The sequence below is a fragment of the Sparus aurata genome, chromosome 17 (genome assembly GCF_900880675.1).
Source record: "Sparus aurata chromosome 17, fSpaAur1.1, whole genome shotgun sequence".
NCBI lineage: Eukaryota > Metazoa > Chordata > Actinopteri > Spariformes > Sparidae > Sparus > Sparus aurata.
The window spans coordinates 17184970-17204898 of NC_044203.1; the positions used below are offsets into that span (position 1 = coordinate 17184970).

General features: G+C 41.2%; 1 protein-coding gene across 6 annotated transcripts in view; it reads left to right on the plus strand.

Moving 5' to 3' along the window:
* Nucleotides 1-19929, plus strand: part of LOC115567597 (F-actin-uncapping protein LRRC16A) — a 75908-nt gene that overhangs the window by 44383 nt on the left and 11596 nt on the right. For 4 of the 6 annotated variants that reach the window (XM_030394329.1, XM_030394333.1, XM_030394335.1 and 1 more), the window contains 19 exons: nucleotides 111-197; nucleotides 1758-1861; nucleotides 2578-2655; nucleotides 3251-3327; nucleotides 4668-4772; nucleotides 5324-5393; nucleotides 7264-7275; nucleotides 8179-8260; nucleotides 8385-8484; nucleotides 8910-8964; nucleotides 13482-13654; nucleotides 14330-14398; nucleotides 17048-17141; nucleotides 17320-17418; nucleotides 18051-18179; nucleotides 18319-18450; nucleotides 18531-18706; nucleotides 18848-18935; nucleotides 19157-19297. In XM_030394329.1, coding sequence (XP_030250189.1) covers nucleotides 111-197; nucleotides 1758-1861; nucleotides 2578-2655; nucleotides 3251-3327; nucleotides 4668-4772; nucleotides 5324-5393; nucleotides 7264-7275; nucleotides 8179-8260; nucleotides 8385-8484; nucleotides 8910-8964; nucleotides 13482-13654; nucleotides 14330-14398; nucleotides 17048-17141; nucleotides 17320-17418; nucleotides 18051-18179; nucleotides 18319-18450; nucleotides 18531-18706; nucleotides 18848-18935; nucleotides 19157-19297 — 1871 coding nt within the window. The remainder of the gene's footprint in view (nucleotides 1-110; nucleotides 198-1757; nucleotides 1862-2577; nucleotides 2656-3250; nucleotides 3328-4667; nucleotides 4773-5323; nucleotides 5394-7263; nucleotides 7276-8178; nucleotides 8261-8384; nucleotides 8485-8909; nucleotides 8965-13481; nucleotides 13655-14329; nucleotides 14399-17047; nucleotides 17142-17319; nucleotides 17419-18050; nucleotides 18180-18318; nucleotides 18451-18530; nucleotides 18707-18847; nucleotides 18936-19156; nucleotides 19298-19929) is intronic. The other 2 variants (XM_030394331.1, XM_030394334.1) reach the window with 1 other exon arrangement.

Below are 19929 nucleotides of genomic sequence, written 5' to 3' on the forward strand. Positions count from 1 at the left end.
CGCTCTTTAAAATGTGACAGTCCATTGGCAGCCACATTGCATGAAACAAGCAGCATCATGAAAGTAAAAGGAAAAAGGAATACACTGACTCACTGACTATCTCGCTGCAGGTATCTCCTCCCTGGGTGCTCAGTTTGCCAAACTTCGGATGGGGCTCAAGCATTTAAACTTCTCCAAAACCTCACTATCGCCCAAAGGTATGCGCTGCCTCACTCTGTCTTTTGTAAACACCGTCTGATGATGTGTAAAAAAACATTTGCAGTTTTGAAAAATGGAGGTAGGTTGGAGTGATTCAAATTCAAAAAGATAACATAAATATTGCACTATGATTAGTTGGCTTTCCTGTTTGAGTATGAGGTGCAGTTCACAGCTTTCATCAATGTGATCACAACTACCGCTGAGAGGCTGATGAGACTTAATTATTGAACTATAAACACTGTGAGTGAGAGAGGGAGGCCAAGAAAAAGATGTGCGAGTGTTCAGAGGCAATCTGTAAACAGTGTGCATGTTTCTATTTACATAAATGCTGCTCAACATGCAGTCAGTGGAGCCGTAACCTCTTGACTTGATTGAAAAATCTTTCCGCAGTATTGTCCTTTAATGAAATGAAATGTAGAGGCTGATCATGCCGAGGCTTTTTGCGGAACAACAGAGGCGCATTGAAGTCGTTCTGGTTATAATTTGTGGATTAAATGTGGCCGCTGTCGGCGATCACTTGCAGGTAAAATTTCTCCTTCGTTCTCACCCAAAGTAAACTCTTCAGCACCAGCTACAGTCTTCAGAGACCGTCTGTAAACAAGCTCTCCTCTCAGGCAATCAATAAAGAGCTATCATATTTCGCAGTGTAGGGTGAGTGAGAGTGCTGCACTGCTTAAACTGAGCCCTGCCCATCTAGCTAAAGGCCCAATCCATAATCCAAACCCCAAAAGCCCCCGACACTCAGGGCAACATAGAGGATTGAGGACATCTTTTTATATAAATATTTTTAGCCCTGATTTTATTTGATGAATATTTGATCTTTAGATTTTTCATTCCAGTTGTTGAAGGTAACTCGAATATGGTTAAACTTCCTTTAATTATTCTGTCTTGATCATCTTCATTCATTCCGTGAATCAGACTGTTTTCACATAGTCTCCTCTCGAGCTCTGTCAAATCAGTCACTTGACAGTTACGCATGGTTTACTGACAGACAGAGTCAGGACTTGATAAAAGTGCTGGTTCAGTGTGTCAGCCACGTGATAGATGTGACACGGGTCAGTGGTTCGCCCGCTCAGTATGTCAATATGACGCAGACACTGTGGAGAAGAAATCCATGCATGCAAAGACTTGCATACACAAACATCTGTCTCTCGAATACGTCCTAAACGATTGCATTTGATGTGGTTGTTTACGATGCTAGATGTTCGATAGTGCTCTTAATCAATTTATTTTGGTATATTTTCTCATTAAATATAAAAAAGGAGAATCCTCAACATAGCGTGACACTGATGAAGGGCATACTGTAGCATTACATTTACACAACCATGAGAAAGAATCCTCTTTTCACTTTCCATGCATTCACTCTACATTCTGATCCTGTTCTTTCCTGTCTTCACCCGCTGCTCATTTCCCCTGCTATTTCCTTCAATACACTGTCAAAACATCAAGTGGAGATTTGAGGGTTGTGATAATGCTGACTGTGTGTGTGTGTGTGTGTGTGTGTGTGTGTGTGTGTGTGTGTGTGTGTGTGTGTGTGTGTGTGTGTGTGTGTGTGTTAGGGGTGAACAGCCTTTGCCAGTCACTGAGTGCCAACCCGTCCATCCCCAGCAGCCTGGTCCATCTGGACCTCTCAGGGAATGTCCTCCGAGGAGACGACATGCAGGTACGCACACACAAACACACAGTTTCTAATCCATCTTAGAGCTTGTATCAGTAACACTAAATTGATCGAAACAGCTCAGTGCTGCAGTTGTGTGGGGGCCGTTATAAATCAGTTAGCATGTCTCTCTGTTAGGAGAACATCGAGTTGGGATATTTGACATCTGCTCAGAGCACAGATACATCAGAGTCTAGTCTAACAAACACTATCCCATCCATCACAGTGTTCTGTGCCCCATCTTGGGCTTTGGTATTTGGCATTTTTCACCATCTTCTGACATAATTAACTAATTGATTAATCAAGAAAACAATTGACAGATTAAAGCAGCGTTATGTACAAATTGTCACTTTGTGCAATTTGGCGCCCCCCAAAGTTTCTGAGTGTAACACCACTGTTGTAAATAGAAATCCCATCTGATTGGATGGAAAAAATGATGTATGAAATATGTGAATGATAGCAGGTTGGATGTGGGCAATGAGAAATGATCGAAAATAATGAACGAGAACAGGAAGGGGAACATAAATGCTCAACGGTTAAAAAAAAAAAGAATAGATATGAAAAAACTTCCTTATTGAAGTTCACGAAAGCCACATAAGAGTCAAACTTACATTGTTCTACATTAGAAGTATTTGTCACTATAGACACCAACACACATATCCTCCAGAGGAGCAATCACATCGCTGTGTTAACAAATGTGTTATTCTTCGCTTTACATTTAGCATTTCTACCACTTCCTGGGTCAACCCAACAGCCTGGCCACCCTTGACCTCTCCAACACCGACTGCTCATTGGACCAGGTGAGACAGGACGCACACTGAGATGATATCCAGTCTGGTTTTCAGAGCAGAAAAGGGCCTGATTTAAAGGTTATTGGGCAAAGAAATACATGACTTTCAGACAAACAAAGACTCAGCATACTCACAGTTCATTGTCCTCATTATCCTACATTGTAAGAAGAAGTGTTAGCCATTAATATCTGTGTTAAAGGCCATGTAATTTAATTTAATACACCCACTCAATCTGTGTTGCTGCTGCTGCTCTCCAAGCGGTGTGAATACTGTATGTGATGTATTGATGTGGGCTGAGAGCAAAATACGGCTTATTGATTAGCCTGAGATGTAGCCAGCTGTCAGTCTGTCACTGAACATATTGATTAGCTCTTAAATCATATTGTGTGTCTCTCACATACAACCAGATAATAATGAATGTATACACTTCTCAAAACACACATCAAGATTTCTTCTCCCCTGTGTCTCTGTCTGCCGCAGACATAAACAAAATGGCTCGGAGGCACTTTGTTTTATGCTTGAAGCTCACTGATTATTTTCACACTTTTCTATAGAAACAGCTCAGATGTTACGGTGACGGTGTTATGTTCTGTGTGTTTAACAGGTTTGCTCGGCTCTTCTGCGAGGCTCTGTCCAACACCTCTCCGTTCTCAACGTCTCAAAAAGTGTCTTCCCTCACAGGTAAGACCTCATTCTGACTTTACTAACAGTCACCTTAACATTGGGAAAAGGACATTAATTAATTGTTGTAGCTGGTATCCTGAGAAGTTGGTTGATTGAGTACATTTGCTTTATTTGGAGGCGGACAGTTGCAGTAATAAAAAAGTGAGACTCTGAGTGGCATAAGACCCAAAAATTACAGAAAATACAGTAAAAATAGGTTAAATGTATACACAAGTAAGGCTGTGATGATAAGGGTGTCTTTTAAAGAGGAGTTTTTAGACTCGACAGTGCCGTTCACCCCAGTGAAATGCATGTTTCATGCAGAGTTATTTCTTTACCTCTAACTCTCTATAATTACATTTTTTGTAAAAAGTGCAGCAGCATGTCTTTTTAAAGCTACTTTTAGACCCAAGTATATCAAATTTATGTTTTTCACCTGCAGATTAGTCTGCACCACTGCTAAAAACTTAGAGAATCACAGTTGAGATGAGGTCCATAATTATACATAACCGCCACCTGACTGTAAAATGATGGCTCAAACGCATTATGGACATCGAGTTACATCCCAAACCTTCTCAGATATGAAACAGGTCTGGGATCTCCTGGACATTTTTATTCATCATGTGATTGCTGGAATTGAACCAACACCAAGGCTTTCTGTGATCCTCCTCCCCATCCTAATATGCGTAATATATTAAATGTTCTTTTTGACCTGAAATGACTTGTTAAGAAGTTTCCTTACAGCCAAAAATGTATGTCGGTGTATGACACCTGCTGGTGATTAAGTGCCATTACAGACTAGATAAAAATGTGTATGACAGGAGTGTGTCCACACGGGTTTGTAAAGATGCACGCTCCGGTGTGGTTGAATCTGTGTGTGTGTGGGTGTGTGTGGGTGTCTGTGTGTGTGTGTGTGTGTGAGCGAGAGTAACAGATGGGTGGTGGGAGGAGTTTTCTTCCCATCATTATCTCTCTTTCCAGTGTGTCCCTAGGGAGTTGAGGACTTCATCAGCAGCAGGGCGGAGGGGGTAGAGTGGGAAGATGAGTAGTGGTTAAGGGTTACACCTGAGAGTTTGACTGATTCTTCTTTGTGAAAATCCTCCCCTCAATCCTTTGTTTTGTAGAGCTTACTTGACAGTTGATGAAACCCAAATTGGGTCACAGCCTTTTAGGACATGGCAAGAGTAATAAAAGCTTAATGTTGACCTGAATCTCAGGTCGAGGAACAACATCACAGAGCCTCATGTGGCATTGGATCAAAAGAGGTTTAGCAATATAAAAAGTTGGTGACATGTTGTATTTTAAGGTGTTAGTGTATGATTTCTGCATTATTTCATTTCATCTCCTCTCTCTTGCAGGAAAGGCAAAGAGGTGCCTCCGTCATTCAAGCACTTCTTCAGCAGCGCCATGTCTCTCAGCTCCGTCAACGTGTCAGGAACCAAGCTGCCGCCAGAGGCCCTCAAGTGAGAGAAGGATTCATTCACTTTTAATGTGTCTGAGGAGCAGCTCCTTCTGCCTCACATTCTATGTCTCTCATATTGTTTTATCACCTTCAGTAAGATGTCACTTGTCTTGGCAGCCTATATCAGCGAGAAGCTGTCTTAAAGGACACTAACTGGGCACTTGCAGTTTAATATTTTCTGACAAAAGTGGTATTATGATTGGTATTTGTTTGGGTATCGATGTTGGCAAAAGATATATACATTCAATCTTAAGTAGAGAAAACCAGGAACCAGGGCTAAGAAATATATTTAAATATTATTGAAATCACATTGTGGTTGAGGGAAATATCCAAAGCGCTGAAGCCGTAATGTTTTGGTAAAATGTGTGAGAAAACGCCACTATAATGAAGTATTGTAGCGCTGGCCTTTAAATGTTGCTGTCCAGATGTAGGAAAACATCTTTAGTTACATGATGAATAATATCTCTCACCACCTTTAAAACTTTAACTTCTTGGTGTCTTTGATTTTAAGCTGTTATTGTTTCTTAACCCTATATTATATCCTTGGTTTAGAGCTCTCCTGCTCGGCCTGGCAAGTAACATCAATGTGAAGGACGTCTCTCTCGACCTCAGCTGCTGTGAGGTAAGACCAACAGAGACCCATGCCGCTGTCATTGTTTTCTCTTGAATCTGTTTATTCAAAGTTAAGATATCTCTTACACTTTCTGAAATTAGTAGTGGTTTCATATTGGAGCATTCCCACACGGCTGCACTTCAGCTGGTTTGTGTGGACATATATTTATTGTAGCAAATAGGGGACAGAGAGATCTGGGTACGGAATTTTTATGGCACCGACCGAATTGTCTCGATTCTGTCGAGTATCAAAAAATGACTTGTCTTTCGAGACCAGAATACCTAAAAAGTTAATCTCATCTGCATTAATGAGCCAATAAGCATGCAACGTGCTTGTTGTGCAAATATCTAAAAGTGCAGGTAAAACGCTATGTTAAGCCTAAGTCAAGGTTGTAGGTAACAAAACATATTTAAGGATTCCCAGGTCTTGGGGACAGACGTGGTGGCCAGGTGCAATCTTCATGAATGCTCAGTTGCAGTGATTTCTTTCAAGCGATGCATACCAGCTGGAATCTTGAACCTGAAAATCAAATGTTAATATCACAACTGTCGAGTTGGAGCTTCTTAACATTCATGAGAGCTGTAGCAAACAGCTGTACCTACAGTACACTGAATGGCAGCTCAGTGATGCTGATAACATTGCAGGTCACTAGCTCAGTTTGAGTATCATGTTGCACAATTTCATGAAAGCTATCATGATTAATCAAAATGCAATGATCAGTGGCTTTCAGGGTGTTTGTTTTCTTGATTTGATCCATTTATTCTCACGGTTTCTATTACTGGCAGCGTCTGTGTAAACGCCCTTGTATGTAAAGCTAGACTGATACTCGATTTTTGGGTCAATGCTGATATCAATATTGGGTAGTGAAAAATGTATGCAATACACACATTTGTTTTTTGCAGTGATTCCTCAAATGTGGCCATCAAACACTTGTGACAGAGATATGTAACAGAGGCAGGATTTTTTACAATTTAACAATAAAAGTCTGTCGTCTAAAATGACATCAGTGGACTGAAACAATAAATGTCACTGGGAATGTAATCATTATAAATTACCCCAAGCACCTTTGTCTGCATTATAATCTCTTTAAAAGATGAGGTTTCATATTGGCACATACAAGAGAGAATACACGACAATATCGATATATCTGGCTCCACCTGTTAGCTCAGCTTTGGTGCATGTTTTTAATAGTTTGAAGAAAATTCTGGTCCAATGCAATCAGCTTTTTAGGATCCACTCCAAAACCATTTGACAGACCAGTGATACTGTTAAGAGGCTGTATAATGGAATACTTGGCAGACAGCAGGTAGGGGCGGAGGGGGAGAGATGTACAGAGGGGTAAGGGGGTGGAGGCGGGGGCTGGGTTTAGTTTCCATCTCTAATTGTTTCTGCACAACTCTCTCTCACACACGCACACACATACACACATACACAAACACACACACACACACAGACACACACAGCAGCCTCCTCGCCTTCATCTCCTCCCCTGCTCGCACAGAAAAAGACAGCTTGCTGCAGATTCAATGGGATTGCTAAAGATAACACATGAATACAAATTACACAGGAAATCCAATTCCACGTTCACATAGAAATCTTCCCAAACTGGAGCTGCAGGGGGAAATGATGCGTTCCGTCCCTTTTTGAAGTCTTAATGAAGCGTTTGGAGGAGGCAGCCCAAAACTGCTCTGTGAGTGGGCTGACGGCATGCAGAATAAGGCCTGTGCACATGACTTCTGTCGAGAGTGTTTGTGCGAGCGTGTGTGTCACTGGATGAGTGTGTGTGCTTTGAATGATCATTAAGCATCTGTGTGTTTTGTTGCTGGTAATTGTTGGCGTGGCTCTGACATGCTGTTCTCTCCCCTAATGCTTCTGTAAGCTTGGCCATTGTGTAAGTACCAATGTGCTCCCACCTTAATAATTAACATCCTGCTCCTCCTCGTTTTATTTGCACGTCTGTTTCGGCCGATATTGTAATTTTCTGCTCCTATTCCAATCCTATTCTTCTTCTCTGCATCCATTTTTCCATCGACATGTGCAAAACAAACTTCAGCAACATCTCACTGCAGTTGCAGTGAATGATCTGTGCTGGTATTATAAATAATTGGTATTTCCATTACTGTGTGTTGAAGCCAGAAGCTCCTCTGTTTTGCATGTCTCCCTTATTAGTCGTCTGTGCTTAGAGGCTGAATGCATGTTTCACCTCAGATTCTTATGCAGCTTGCTTTGTTGTTTTCACAGGTTAATAGGATTAATATAGAGCTTAAATCTCATATAAGTACATTTATACAAACATTTGCCAGCCTGTTTTGGGAACACCATGGCATTTATGTTTATCTGTGTTAGAGCAGGATCCTCCACAAGCTGTCTTTTTCTAGCAGTAGTGCAGCAGGCAGTTAACAGGACGCATATACCAAGTGTTTAAGGTGTCCGTAGGTAAATTTATCAGTCTTTTAATTCATTTCTTCAAAATGAGTCGAGCTCTTCTGCGGGAAACTTTTTAACCGACCACTGAAGATTTTAATTCACATTGATTCATACTTACATAAAATCTACCTCTGAACGAGACCACACTTGCCTCCAATGCTTCAATAATTATCCAAATATCTCAAAACATCTTGAAAAGGTCTTGAAAAAGCAGAAAACTGTGTGGTTTAGACACCCAGGTGTTACAAGCGAGTTACCTGCAGTGTTATTAAATGAACCAGCTACACTCTGCATTTTATTTACTGTGTGTGCGTGTATGCGTGTGTGTGTGTCTGTGTGTGTAAAACTTGCCATCTTGTCTTTCCAGTTGCGGTCTGGAGGTTCTCAGATCCTTGAAGGTTGTATCGCTGAGATCCCAAACATCTCCAGCTTAGACATCTCTGACAACGGTGAGATCACAGCTTCTATGCATAATGTACCAAATATTTATGGAACTTTTAAACACTTACTTCATCATGATTCCTCAGATTTGCCTCTTTACTATCGTCTTTATCTTTTTTTCTCTACACCCAGGCCTGGATGCAGACCTCTCCACTCTGCTGGTGTGGTTAGCCAAGAACCGATCCATCAGGCACCTCTCTCTGGGCAAGAACTTCAACAACATCAAGTCCAAGTAAGAATTCAGTGCAGTTTGTGGAGGGTGGACAGCTCGTGTGAACAGTTTGGGTCTGAGAGGGAAAACATTAGTGGTCAGGCCTGGGTTTGGTTTATCTGTGGCTTCCTGGGACGTAGTTCGGTCCATCGTGGACGACAAAACCCTGCTGCTGGATTCAGTTTACCAGGCCAAAACATAAACTCACATCAAAAAGACCACTGACCTGGTTTGATCGTTAAAATAACACATTGCACTGAAGTCTTTGTTGTCCACTACACAGGTTGATGGATATAGTGACAACAGATACACAAAGTTCTGTATCCAAGATGAAATTGCACAGAATAATCTGTACACCTTATATTTCTATAGTCTTAACCTGTACAAGGTAGTTTCTGAAGAATGTTCTCAGTGCAATCATCCTGTCTTTCTTCTTCCTGACACAGAAACCTTGCCCCAGTGTTGGACAGCCTGGTCCATATGATTCAAGAGGAGGAGTCGGTGAGTTTTTCATTTCCCTCTCTGTCTGTCTGGCTTTTGTGAGGGACAGCAAATCACTGAATCTCCACCAGCTGCTCTGCAACTGACCTTTGACCTCTCCGCTGGAGGCTGGTGTGGATATAGTGACCCCAGAGCGATCGATAAAGTATCAGATTCAATGGACACTATGTGGTTTATAAGAGCTGTAGTAAAACATTCATGCTGTTTTACTCGGGTGCATAAAGCTCGTAGAATGATCGTAGAATGTAATCTGGACATCATTTAATCAGTTTTGAAATGATAGTAGACTGACCGGCATCGTAACTTTTTATTGCCTGATGAATACTGCTTGCTGATCATCATCATCTCTGTTGAAAGCTGAGAAGTTACCCAGAGTTGGTAGCTTAGCCTCTACACTTCCTCTATCCAATAGATTTTCTCTCCCTCTTTCTATCAGTAGGGGGAATTATTTAGATTTTACAAGATGCTGAGTAAGCTATCATTTATTTCAACTGCTCTGAAAACCTGCGGTGAAATAAAAGGATTTTCTCCCGCATAACGCTGACTTCCTGTCCCACAATCAATCTCACTCATTTTATCTCTTTCTCCATCATGGGAGCTGTAACACATTTTGCCCCAGTGCCTGCTGCCTGCCCTTTTTGTCGTGTCCCACAGAGGTGGATGTGCTAGATTGATGGTCCAATCAAGCTGCTTTGTGTTGGATTGGGCTCTTGATGCTTGTGTGTGTGTGTGTGTGTGTGTGTGTGTGTGTGTGTGTGTGTGTGTGTGTGTGTGTGTGTGTGTGTGTGTGTCAGATTATGTGTATGAGCTGGTTATCTGGCTCTGCAGGCGGGAGAGAAGAGAGAGGGAAAGGAGAGAGAAACTTAATGGATGGGTCCATAGTAAGAGGTTCAAGGTCAGAGGTCAAAGGATGTTCAGTCGGGGTGGATAGTAAAAAAAAAATAGTAGAAGAGAAGGTGGCAGAAAATTAAGGTTTTGTAGCATAGAGAGGACAGCTGAAAGAGAAGGTCTTGTTGGTAAAAGGACCTGGGGTCCATAGATTTGTTTGAAGCAGGGAAGAAAGTGTGCACTTTTATGTGTGTGTGTGTGTGTGTGTGTGTGTGTGTGTGTGTGTGTGTGTGTGTGTGTGTGTGTGTGTGTGTGCGTGTGTGTGTGCGCGTGCGCATGTGTTTGTGCGCGCATGTGTTAGGGAGAAAAGTGTGTAACCAGTCTCCTGGGTCCCAGCCAGAGTTGACGTGCAAACACAGATAAGTGAAGGCCTGTAGAGATAACGAGTTTCAAATGTTATTCTGCAGCATTTTTCCTGCTCTGCCTCTCTCAGATTGTGTCACAGCTCCAGGCAGCATGACTACCTGCTGTGTTTCTGTGTCCTGGCCTGAGTCCAGGCAGTTTAGTCCTCAGGTACCTGATCGCTGCCAGAATATAAACAGATACACAAAGTGTAAACTGTGTCTCATTGGTGAGGCGGTGCACGTCTGCTTCATTAAAAGGAATAGTTTGTAATAGTTGGATGAAAATATCAGCGTTTCTCTCACATCTGTGCAGTTAAATCGAGCAGCACGTGAGCTTAGCTTTACTTGATGACTTGAAACCAGTTTTGTTTTATGCTAAGCTAATGAGCTGCGGGCTGTAGTTTCATACTTGATGCACAGACATGGGCGTCCCATGTGTTGAGGCTCTGCAGCGGACCTGGGTTCAACTCCTGGCCTGGGTCCCTTTGCTGCATGTCACTTCCCCTCTCTCTCTCCGTGTTTCCTGTCACCCTCTTCAGCTGTACTATCAATAAAAAAGACATAAAAGGCCACTGTGTACCCAGTGAAAAACAAAAAAAAACAAAAAAAAACTACATATTCACGTATGTGAAGCCTGAAGTACCTTGATAGTTATGATCAGGCTACATTTGTTAATTTCATGCTTTGGAGATGGAAGTAAGAATCAGTAACAACCTAAATCACACAACCCCAATTTCTCCTGGTGACCAGTAATAATAATAACAATTCTTTAGTGTTTGAGAAAAAGTAATCATCAAAAGCTCCATCTTCCCCTCGCCCAAGCTATCACAGATGTAGTGGAAAGACGGGATGGTATATTGCAGAGCACTGCAAGATAAATGAGTTCATCAGAATATTAAACACCATTCATCATTCAATGGAAGTGCATTTAACAGATTAATTTGTCTCTGGTATAAGGTCAGTTTTAGTTGCGTGTCTTGGGTTACAATTTCTCATTTTCTTGGTTTTATTAAACATGACGAGGATGCAATCATTTCTTCATTTTAGTGATTAATAATGGCTGAGAGTCTGAGCTGCTGCCGCTGCAGAAAATCATCATAGTGAGGAGCAGGACTTGACATTACTTTTGCCGGCACAATATACAGATAATATAACTGTAGACTTTTCGTCTTCTACATTTACTGATACAATACAACCAGATGCTGTTGGTGCACTGGATATATGTAGAATTTTTAATCCAGGTTTTTATTCTCATTTATCTGTTAGAAACCATGTGAAAACTCAGTGTTAGTGATCTTGTTTCTACTTTACATAGCTGGAGAAAGAATAAGCTACCTCAGCTACTGGTCCATAAACTTGTACCTATTAGAATTTGCATGTTTAACGTCTGCTCCGAGCTCCAGAGGATCACATGCAGCCAATAAATAATACTCTCTCCATCCTAAGACAAGACATAAAAAGGTAATTTTCTGCCTGTATAACCATGCTGATGCTGTTCCTTTCCACACTGATCACTTCACTTTATCAGCTCAAAGACAAAAGATTCATTAGAGAGGAAAATATGTTTAGCCTCATAACTCACCCCTCATTTATCACCATTGCTTAGTTTTTTTTTATGGCAAAGAGTTACTTATTGCTGTATGGTTTTTCATCTGTGTGTACTATTTGAGCATGTGTTACTGCCAGCACTGTGTTAATCCATGTGGAGGTTGAGTCATATGTAGATTTTTCCCTGTTGGAGATGCTAAAGGAAGCCGTTGTTTTGTTGTGACTTCTAGTTGATGCGTGTACTGAACGTGTATAGTCGACTTCCCTGTGTGTGCTACAGTTCATGGATTGAATGCAATGATCAATATGGATGAAAAGTAGTACTGAAGTAGAGTTCAGAGATCCTTGTGCTGTACTTTTACTTCTACTCCACTGTAGAAGTTTATAATTAAGTGACAAGTAAAAAATTAAAGGTGTTGTTTTGGGGGTTGAGGAAAAAAAAGAATTCAGAAAGGAACATTTTACAAATCTGGCGCTGATAACTAATATTTCAGGGCTGTAAACTTTATTTTTCCAGTCTCAGAGTAGTGGAAAGTTGTGCAAACTATCATCTATCATCAGTGTTCTTCTACTTTTTGTATTTGTTGGTGAGTTGAGATAACAAGTAGGTCTTTTTACCACGGCTCCTCTGAACTAACTTCATTAGGACTTCAGACCTACTGTTCTTTTAGCCCTGAAATGTTTTGTGAGTATTCTTAGACCAAAAACAGACAAGACACAGGGCCTAAAATTAAACCTGACATCAACCTGTTAGCAGCTACTCTTTGCCTTTGCATGTTTTTGTGAAGACGGCCCTCAGGAGTCTCCAGCTGTGTAAATGCCATGCATCATAGAGCAGCTTAACTCTGCTGAACAGACGGGCGCTGTTGGACACTTGTAAACCTTTGTATCATTCTCACATCTCAGAGAAATCCACTTGATCCTTTGCTGAATTTTTCATTTGGCCCTGTGGAGGTTTGAATGATAATACCGTTGACATTTGAGAGAAGTCTCTTTCAAGTCCGCTTGATCATTGGATAAATGTTTAATTGAGGATTGCTCTTTAGAGTCAGCGGCTGCTGCAGGAGCATAGAATTTAATCATCACTGCTATATTTGCAAGGACAGGCCATTTTAAAATCAAAGACTAATCAAAACCTAAAATTCTAAGCAGTCATTTGCCCTAAAATCTCTCGAATGTTATAAGAACATTTACTGTTATTGTTTGAAGTGATTTCAAAAAGCTCCAGAGACTTTTGTAATGGTTTCAAACTTGCTGTGAGCTCTGACAGTCGTGTCCGACTGCCTGCTCACACTTTCTCAAAGGAACTGCCAAAGATCACTGGGTGGGTGATGGAAACAAACAAAGTCAGCATTAAGCTGAATAAATAGAAATCACAGCGAAAATAAGCATCCACGGACAGTGAATACATTTAAGGACACTTGGGAAAACAAGCTGGCACTGTCTGAAAGCATAATAATGCTCTGAATGACATAAATTACGATGGCTTTTGTTACACTTGGCAGTGATTTACAACACGGGCCAAGAAAGCACATTTTAAATGCTTGCTGGTGATGCCAAAGCTGAATAAACACATAATGGGGAGGGCAGCTCATCAATTAGGATTCTTTTGAACATCTGCAGGTGGCAGATAAACCAAAGAGTGTCCTGCTTTCCTATAAGTCTGTATTTTACCCTTTGATCTCTTGATATAAACCCTCTCTCAACACCTTTTCTCCTCTTCTCTCCTCTCCACAGCCCCTCACCTCTTTGTCTCTAGCAGACTCCAGACTTAAGAGCGATCTCACCATCGTGCTGAACGCAATCGGCAGCAACTCCTCGCTCTCCAGATTAGACATCAGCGGGAACGCCATGGGGGACATGGGAGCCAAGATGCTAGCCAAGGCGCTGCAGATCAACTCCAAACTCAGGTTAGTTTAGTATGTTCAGGGGTCAGAGGCTACCTCACGTGATTGTCAGTTTGAAACAGCCGTGAATAGAAAACAGTCACATGACATTAGATAAAACCAAATAAAGTGGAAGACAGACGAAATTAAATAGGAACACTTTAAACATTTTAAACTCTAAAGCCCCATATTTAGCATTTATAAGCAATACTTTGTGTAAACATTTCATTTTTTTTTTTTATAAAGCAGTAAAATGTATTTATGCACATATTTCATTTTTTTTTTAATTTAAAGGACAGTGCACATTAATCAACATTTCTGTAAATGTGGCAGTGTTAGCCAGCAGGCTAATTTTCAACTGTATATGCTTTTAGAGATTATTAATTTACAGTCCTCAGAAGACATTTCATGTTACAACAACTTAATGTTACCCTGTTGTCATTCACATATACATTTGTGGGTACACAGTGAAGGAAGTAATTGACAAATGTATTAAATGCTTTCTGGGCCATGGCAGCTTATATCTATATAAAACATTAGTACTGTTTTATAAGCTTTTATTGAATTAAAGGGGAAGAATTAAGGGGAAATTTCTGAAGATATTAGATAAGCTTCCGTGACTATTTTTTCTCGTGAAAAGATTGTTGAATTCATTAGTTGCAGCTCTGCTTTTGTCACATTGCGCGCCTCTCTGTGCAGGACTGTGATCTGGGATAAGAACAACACCAGCCCTCAGGGTCTTCAGGATGTAGCAGCTGCTCTGGAGAAGTAAGTAGCCTCATCTGCAAATAAGTGTAAATGACTGGGCAGAATGATCATGTCCATTTGGTGTGGGGCTTTCATTATCCACCTCAATGGTGCAATATGTAAGAATTTTTGTTGAAAACATTCAAAAACTAACTAACATCTTCAGCAGTATGTGAATAAATAACAGCTGTGACATTATGAAATCTATGTATTGTGTGACGGACATAAGATAAAGCTTCTGTGCCAGTGTGGTAATCAACGAGACTTCCCCATTTCTGCCAGTCCGGACCATTAGCTGCACGGCTAACTCAGCTAACTTCCACTGTAGTTAGCAGCAATTAGCGATGGTTGCTCAACTGAAAGGTCCCCCCCAATTTGTTTTAAGTATGAATTTGACAGGACTAGTGGCCAATTCTTACATACCGCACCTTTAATTCACTCACACTGGTTTGCCTCACCTTCCTGTTTCTCTCTGCAAGTACGTGTCTGCACTGTTGACTTTCTTTGTCACCAGTATGTTTTTTAGGGACATTAGTAAGTTGCTAGTTATACTTAGGTGGTTGCTAATACACCTGGGAGGCCCACTCAAGTAAAGTGAATGTGCGGAAAACACTGTATATGCTGATGATCCCTTTATTTGGTGGATATGGATATATCATATGGAACCATATGGATGTGTGGTTAGCTGTTGCAGCCCAGATGTCGTGGCTTAGTGCTGAGCGGGCGAAAAACCCTCAGATGTGTTAATACGGGAAGAGAAGGAGAAAGGTGAGAGAGGAAGGAGGCGAGAGGGCGAGACAAACACAGTGAATACGACAACAAAGACACGATAGTTTAAGAGAAGATGCTGAGGAAGGAAAAGGAAGAGAGAGCAGAACAGAGACAAAAAGCGCTGATTTTATTTTTTTGTCTACCGTCTCTTCAGTCTGCGGAGCTTAGTGTTCAATATTCTGTGTGTGAGCGTGAAATGACATGTGGATCTCACTAAATTTGCTTCTGGGACACATCTGTACATCCCCCTCACCTCTCTTTCTCTCATCTTCTCTCTCTGTTTATCATCCTCTCCCAGCAGCACCATTTCCCCTCCGAGTCTCTGTGTTGCATTATTGAAATAACAATTTTCTTTCTTTTTTTTTTCCCTGCTCCTGTTCTCTATTCTCTTCAGCAGTGCAGTAGCATGTGTGTGTGTGTGCAATTCATTTCCCTTTGGCAATTTTCTGATGTCTCTTGTGCTCTTTTTTTTTTTGTCAGAAAACGTTTCATAATGCTTGACATTACAGTCTTCAGAGGTGTTCCAAGACTTTAATATACTAAATATTATGTGCAAGTGGGCATTTTGAAGTGAATATAAAGAGTATACAAAGTCTCTTATATTCACCGGCCTTAAAAGTTATAGTCTGAAAACTTTTCAGTGATTGGCGACGTGCTGTTTATTTCAGGGACTCATAAAGGACGTCTCTCGAAGCTTAATAGTTAGACCAAGACTTTCTTTATTTGGTAGTTAACCAAATACCCCCAAAAAACAATTAGTTGATTAGATAGATAGAAAATAAAAATTACAAGATATAAATAAAGGTGACTCTTGTAGTTACTCATTTATTATCTTAATAAAAATTAAGTACAAGCTCCTCTTGTCAAATGTCTCCTTAAACATGAAAGACAGCACTTTCCTCTCTCTGGCTGTCCCTGTTATTATTCTGTTTCTACTAAAATGGAAAACTGTTTTTTTTTCTGTGGTTGTAAATTGAAAAGAATCCTCTTAAAGCAGTGGCGATGGAGGCGGATGTTTTTGGGAACTTGAAGGACTTGGCTGTTCGTGTCGTTTGCAGCAGATATGCCAGTTGAAGCAATGAGGGGATCTAACCAGACGGGTTCATACAGAAGTCAAATCTTCATTAGTTATGCCTGCTGTGCTGCTTCACTGTGTGTGTGTTGTAAAGCCAGGCATATCTGAGTAAAGACGAATCAGTTTATCTTTGAGGTTGACCACCATCAACATCTGACTCCTACTTTCTCCTTTGCCTCCAAACGCCCTCATCCATTTCCATTCTACTGTATCATCCCTTCTTTTCAATCATTCTATGAATATTAATAATGTGTGATGACCTCTATTTCAACATCACTAACCCCTGTAATGGTGCCACTTCACTGCTCTGTAATAGACCAGTGTGGGAGCAGCTGAGGAGCTGGGCCATATCTAATGCTGTCTGCACACACGCACGCACACACACACACACACACACACACACACACACACACACACACACACACACACACACAGTTTCTTTTTTTCCCCTGTGGGGTGACAGTGTTACTGATTGATTCATACCCAGATATAAACATATATAAATCATTATAATTACGGAACCATGACTTACAATTACTCTGTACGTCATGGCTCAATAAACGGACTTCCTGAATGTTAAATTAATGTAAAAGTAAGCCCACAAGTGGATGCATTCCACTGCACTCCTATTGTACTACTGTACGATGTACAGTACAATTACAAAACCTTCAGCTGTGCATCATATTGCATTACACTACACGGGATGTGTTTGATCAAATGCATCACTTTTATTCATGTTTTTTAAAAGACTCTTCATACAAGCCTGTCCCTTTCCTAATGTGAACTAACTGTGGAAAAATGTCCCTTGGCTGTGTGTCCATCAGGAACTACACCATTCGTTTCATGCCCATCCCCATCATCGATGCCTCCCAAGCTCTGAAGGCCAGCCCGGAGAAAACAGAGGACGCTTTGCTAAAGGTTTGTTAAGCCTCGAGAGTTGTTGTCACAGTGTTATAGGTTGTTTTTTTTTTTTTTATTGTGAAGGAAACATGTTGTATCCATCAATTTAGGAATATTGAACATAACTTAATTGTTCACGTTATCATTGTCACTTGATGACAAAAACTTGACAATGGTATTGTGCTTCCTTCCTCAGATTGAGAGTTATCTCTACAGGAACCATGAAACCAGAAAATACCTGCAGGAACAGGCCTATCGGCTGCAGCAAGGCATCGTCACAACAACCACACAACAGGTGTGTAAACAAAAGCGCCTTTCACACATGCAGTCTATCCCAGACAATGTTCGGGAACATTTATGCATAGGGTCACATGTAATTGGAGGGGAGATCAATCTGTGTGACAAATTTGAATACACAACCTGTTTACGGTAACAAAAAAACTTTACTTGTCTTGCAAACTGAACAGCACTGGACAGCAACAGCTCTTGCTTTGCCATGTACTTAAAAGTTATAAGAGAAATCTTTCCCTGCATACACGCACATCCAGCCTTTTCCTATCTACTCCTCCCTCTGTCAAGTTTTATGATGGTGGACATTCGTAAATGTTGCATAAAAGCCATCTGCTGGCTCTCTCTCCCTCTCTGAAGATGTCCACTCACCTTGAGTGAGATGTCTGCCTGTTAAAAGGCATTTTTTTATACCACTGTGGCCAAATTTTTGCTCATGGGCCAATGTTGGGTCCCTGGAAATGAATTAAAGAGTACGGTCTAAACATGCCCCAGTTAAAAAGGTTCATGAGATAGCCTATTGCTGGGAATTGTGCTATATAGATAGCTATATAGATAGATAGATAGATAACATAGACTTGATTTGATTTGAGTGTCTCTTGCCCACTCAAGTCCTTCATGTTCGTTTTTGTCTTCCAGATGATTGACAGGATTTGTGTGAAGGTGCAGGACCACTTGAACTCTCTGAGGAACTCGGAGACAGACGTCGTCTTGGAGGACGTCAGGTCGGCAGAGAGCCTCATCAAAGATGCCCGGAACTCTAAAACGGTGAGGAGGGCACACATTACGAGGCTTTGTGCTGCACTTAAATGAGAAAGTTTATGGAGATCAGTTGTCTCGTAGTTTCCTACATCCTTTCTTTGCTTACTATACTCATCCTGTGTCCTCGTGCCTTTGTCTACAACAGCTGCTCCCAAACCTCTACCACCTGGGATCGGCTGCCAGAGAGGAGGTGAACAGCTCGTCAGTGGGACCCATCCAGGAGAAACTGGAGTCCATGGCTGGGGAGGTGACAATTGTCATGGACCAGCAGCTACAGGTGGAGTAGAAAGCAAATAAAATATTAGATTTCATAATGAAACAAGTCAGAATAATCTCAGTTATCTCCACCCCATCCAGACTCTATTGGAGTCGATGGTGGATGCAGCAGAGGCTCTCTGCCCCCATGTGATGAAGAAGAGTAACCTTCGTCTAGAGCTAATGAAAGCCAGCTCTTCCAAGATGGTCGTACCCAAAAGCTTTGTGACCAAAACCCTCCTGGAGCAGTCTGGGGTGGATATCATCAACAAGATGAGGTCTGTGTGTGTTTGTGGGTTGAATATTATCATGTTTATGTGCCTGTAGACATTTAAAAAACAGTTCAGTGAGATCTTTCTGCGACCTGCCTCAGTCTTCTCTGTCACCTGACCGTCAGGGTCTTTTCCTCTGTGTGTCAGTGAGGTGAAGCTGAGTCTGGCGTCCTTCCTGTCTGATCGCATCGTTGATGAGATTTTGGAGTCTCTTTCCACTTCCCAACTTACTCTGGTAAGATTCAATCCAACAGAGCTCTTAACTGGCTCATTCATTCATTCATTCACAATGGTTGTTAAGTTGAGCCCTTTAAATCAGCTAAATCAACTTTCATTTAACCTTTTCGTTTTTCAGTCCTTTCACTTTTGGTAGAATAAGCATGTTAATCTAGTTTGAATCTTTTTACATGCTCCCCTTCTCTGACTCCCTTCTTTCCTCCACTCTCGTCCTAATAGGCAGATCATCTGGTGCGGCGAGGTCGCCCCCTAGTGCAGCAGGAGTCTGTGGATCTGGATGTCCCAGAGGAGAAGATTCCCAAAAGGGCGTCAACCGAGATACTGGAGGCTGAGAGGCTAGAGGATCTAGAGACATGCATGGTAGGTTTGGGTCTATCCATGACTTATTTATAAATAATCAACACAAGCCGTCTAAAAGAAGCTGCAACCAAAAAGTGTGGATTTGAAGAGTGGTTTTAGTTTATGATTCTTGATCTAGGTGTCTTATGTCTTGGTGGGATTTAAATTGAAATTGGTTAATTACAAAAACAACCTGTTCATTCTTTCTCAACACCAAGTTACATGTGGTTGTATTAGACAGATGTAAACAATTACAACCGGCTGAATTTGATCCTTTAATGGGAGCAATGGACCTTGAGGATTCACGTTGGTATTTATATAAAGATCTGTCTTAATGTTCAGCAAACTGAACTTTTTGTGTAAGTTTGAGCTTACATTTGTGAACATTTCATGAGATGAGGAATTGTTCCTTTTTTCCCTCTTTTGCAGAAAGGCAGCATGGGTTTATAAAAAGGTTTTGTGTGACCTGTGATGTACAGTAAATGCAGGCTGCAGTCAGCAGGAAGCTGCATGTTCTTCTGTCTCTTGTACTGTCTGTCTCTCTGGCGTCTTACCCCTCTTTCCATCTTATATTCCTCTACTTTCTCCTGTTTCACATAAACTGTCTCAGCTCTCTCCTTCATGTTTGTCTTCACTAGGCTTTACTGTGTGTT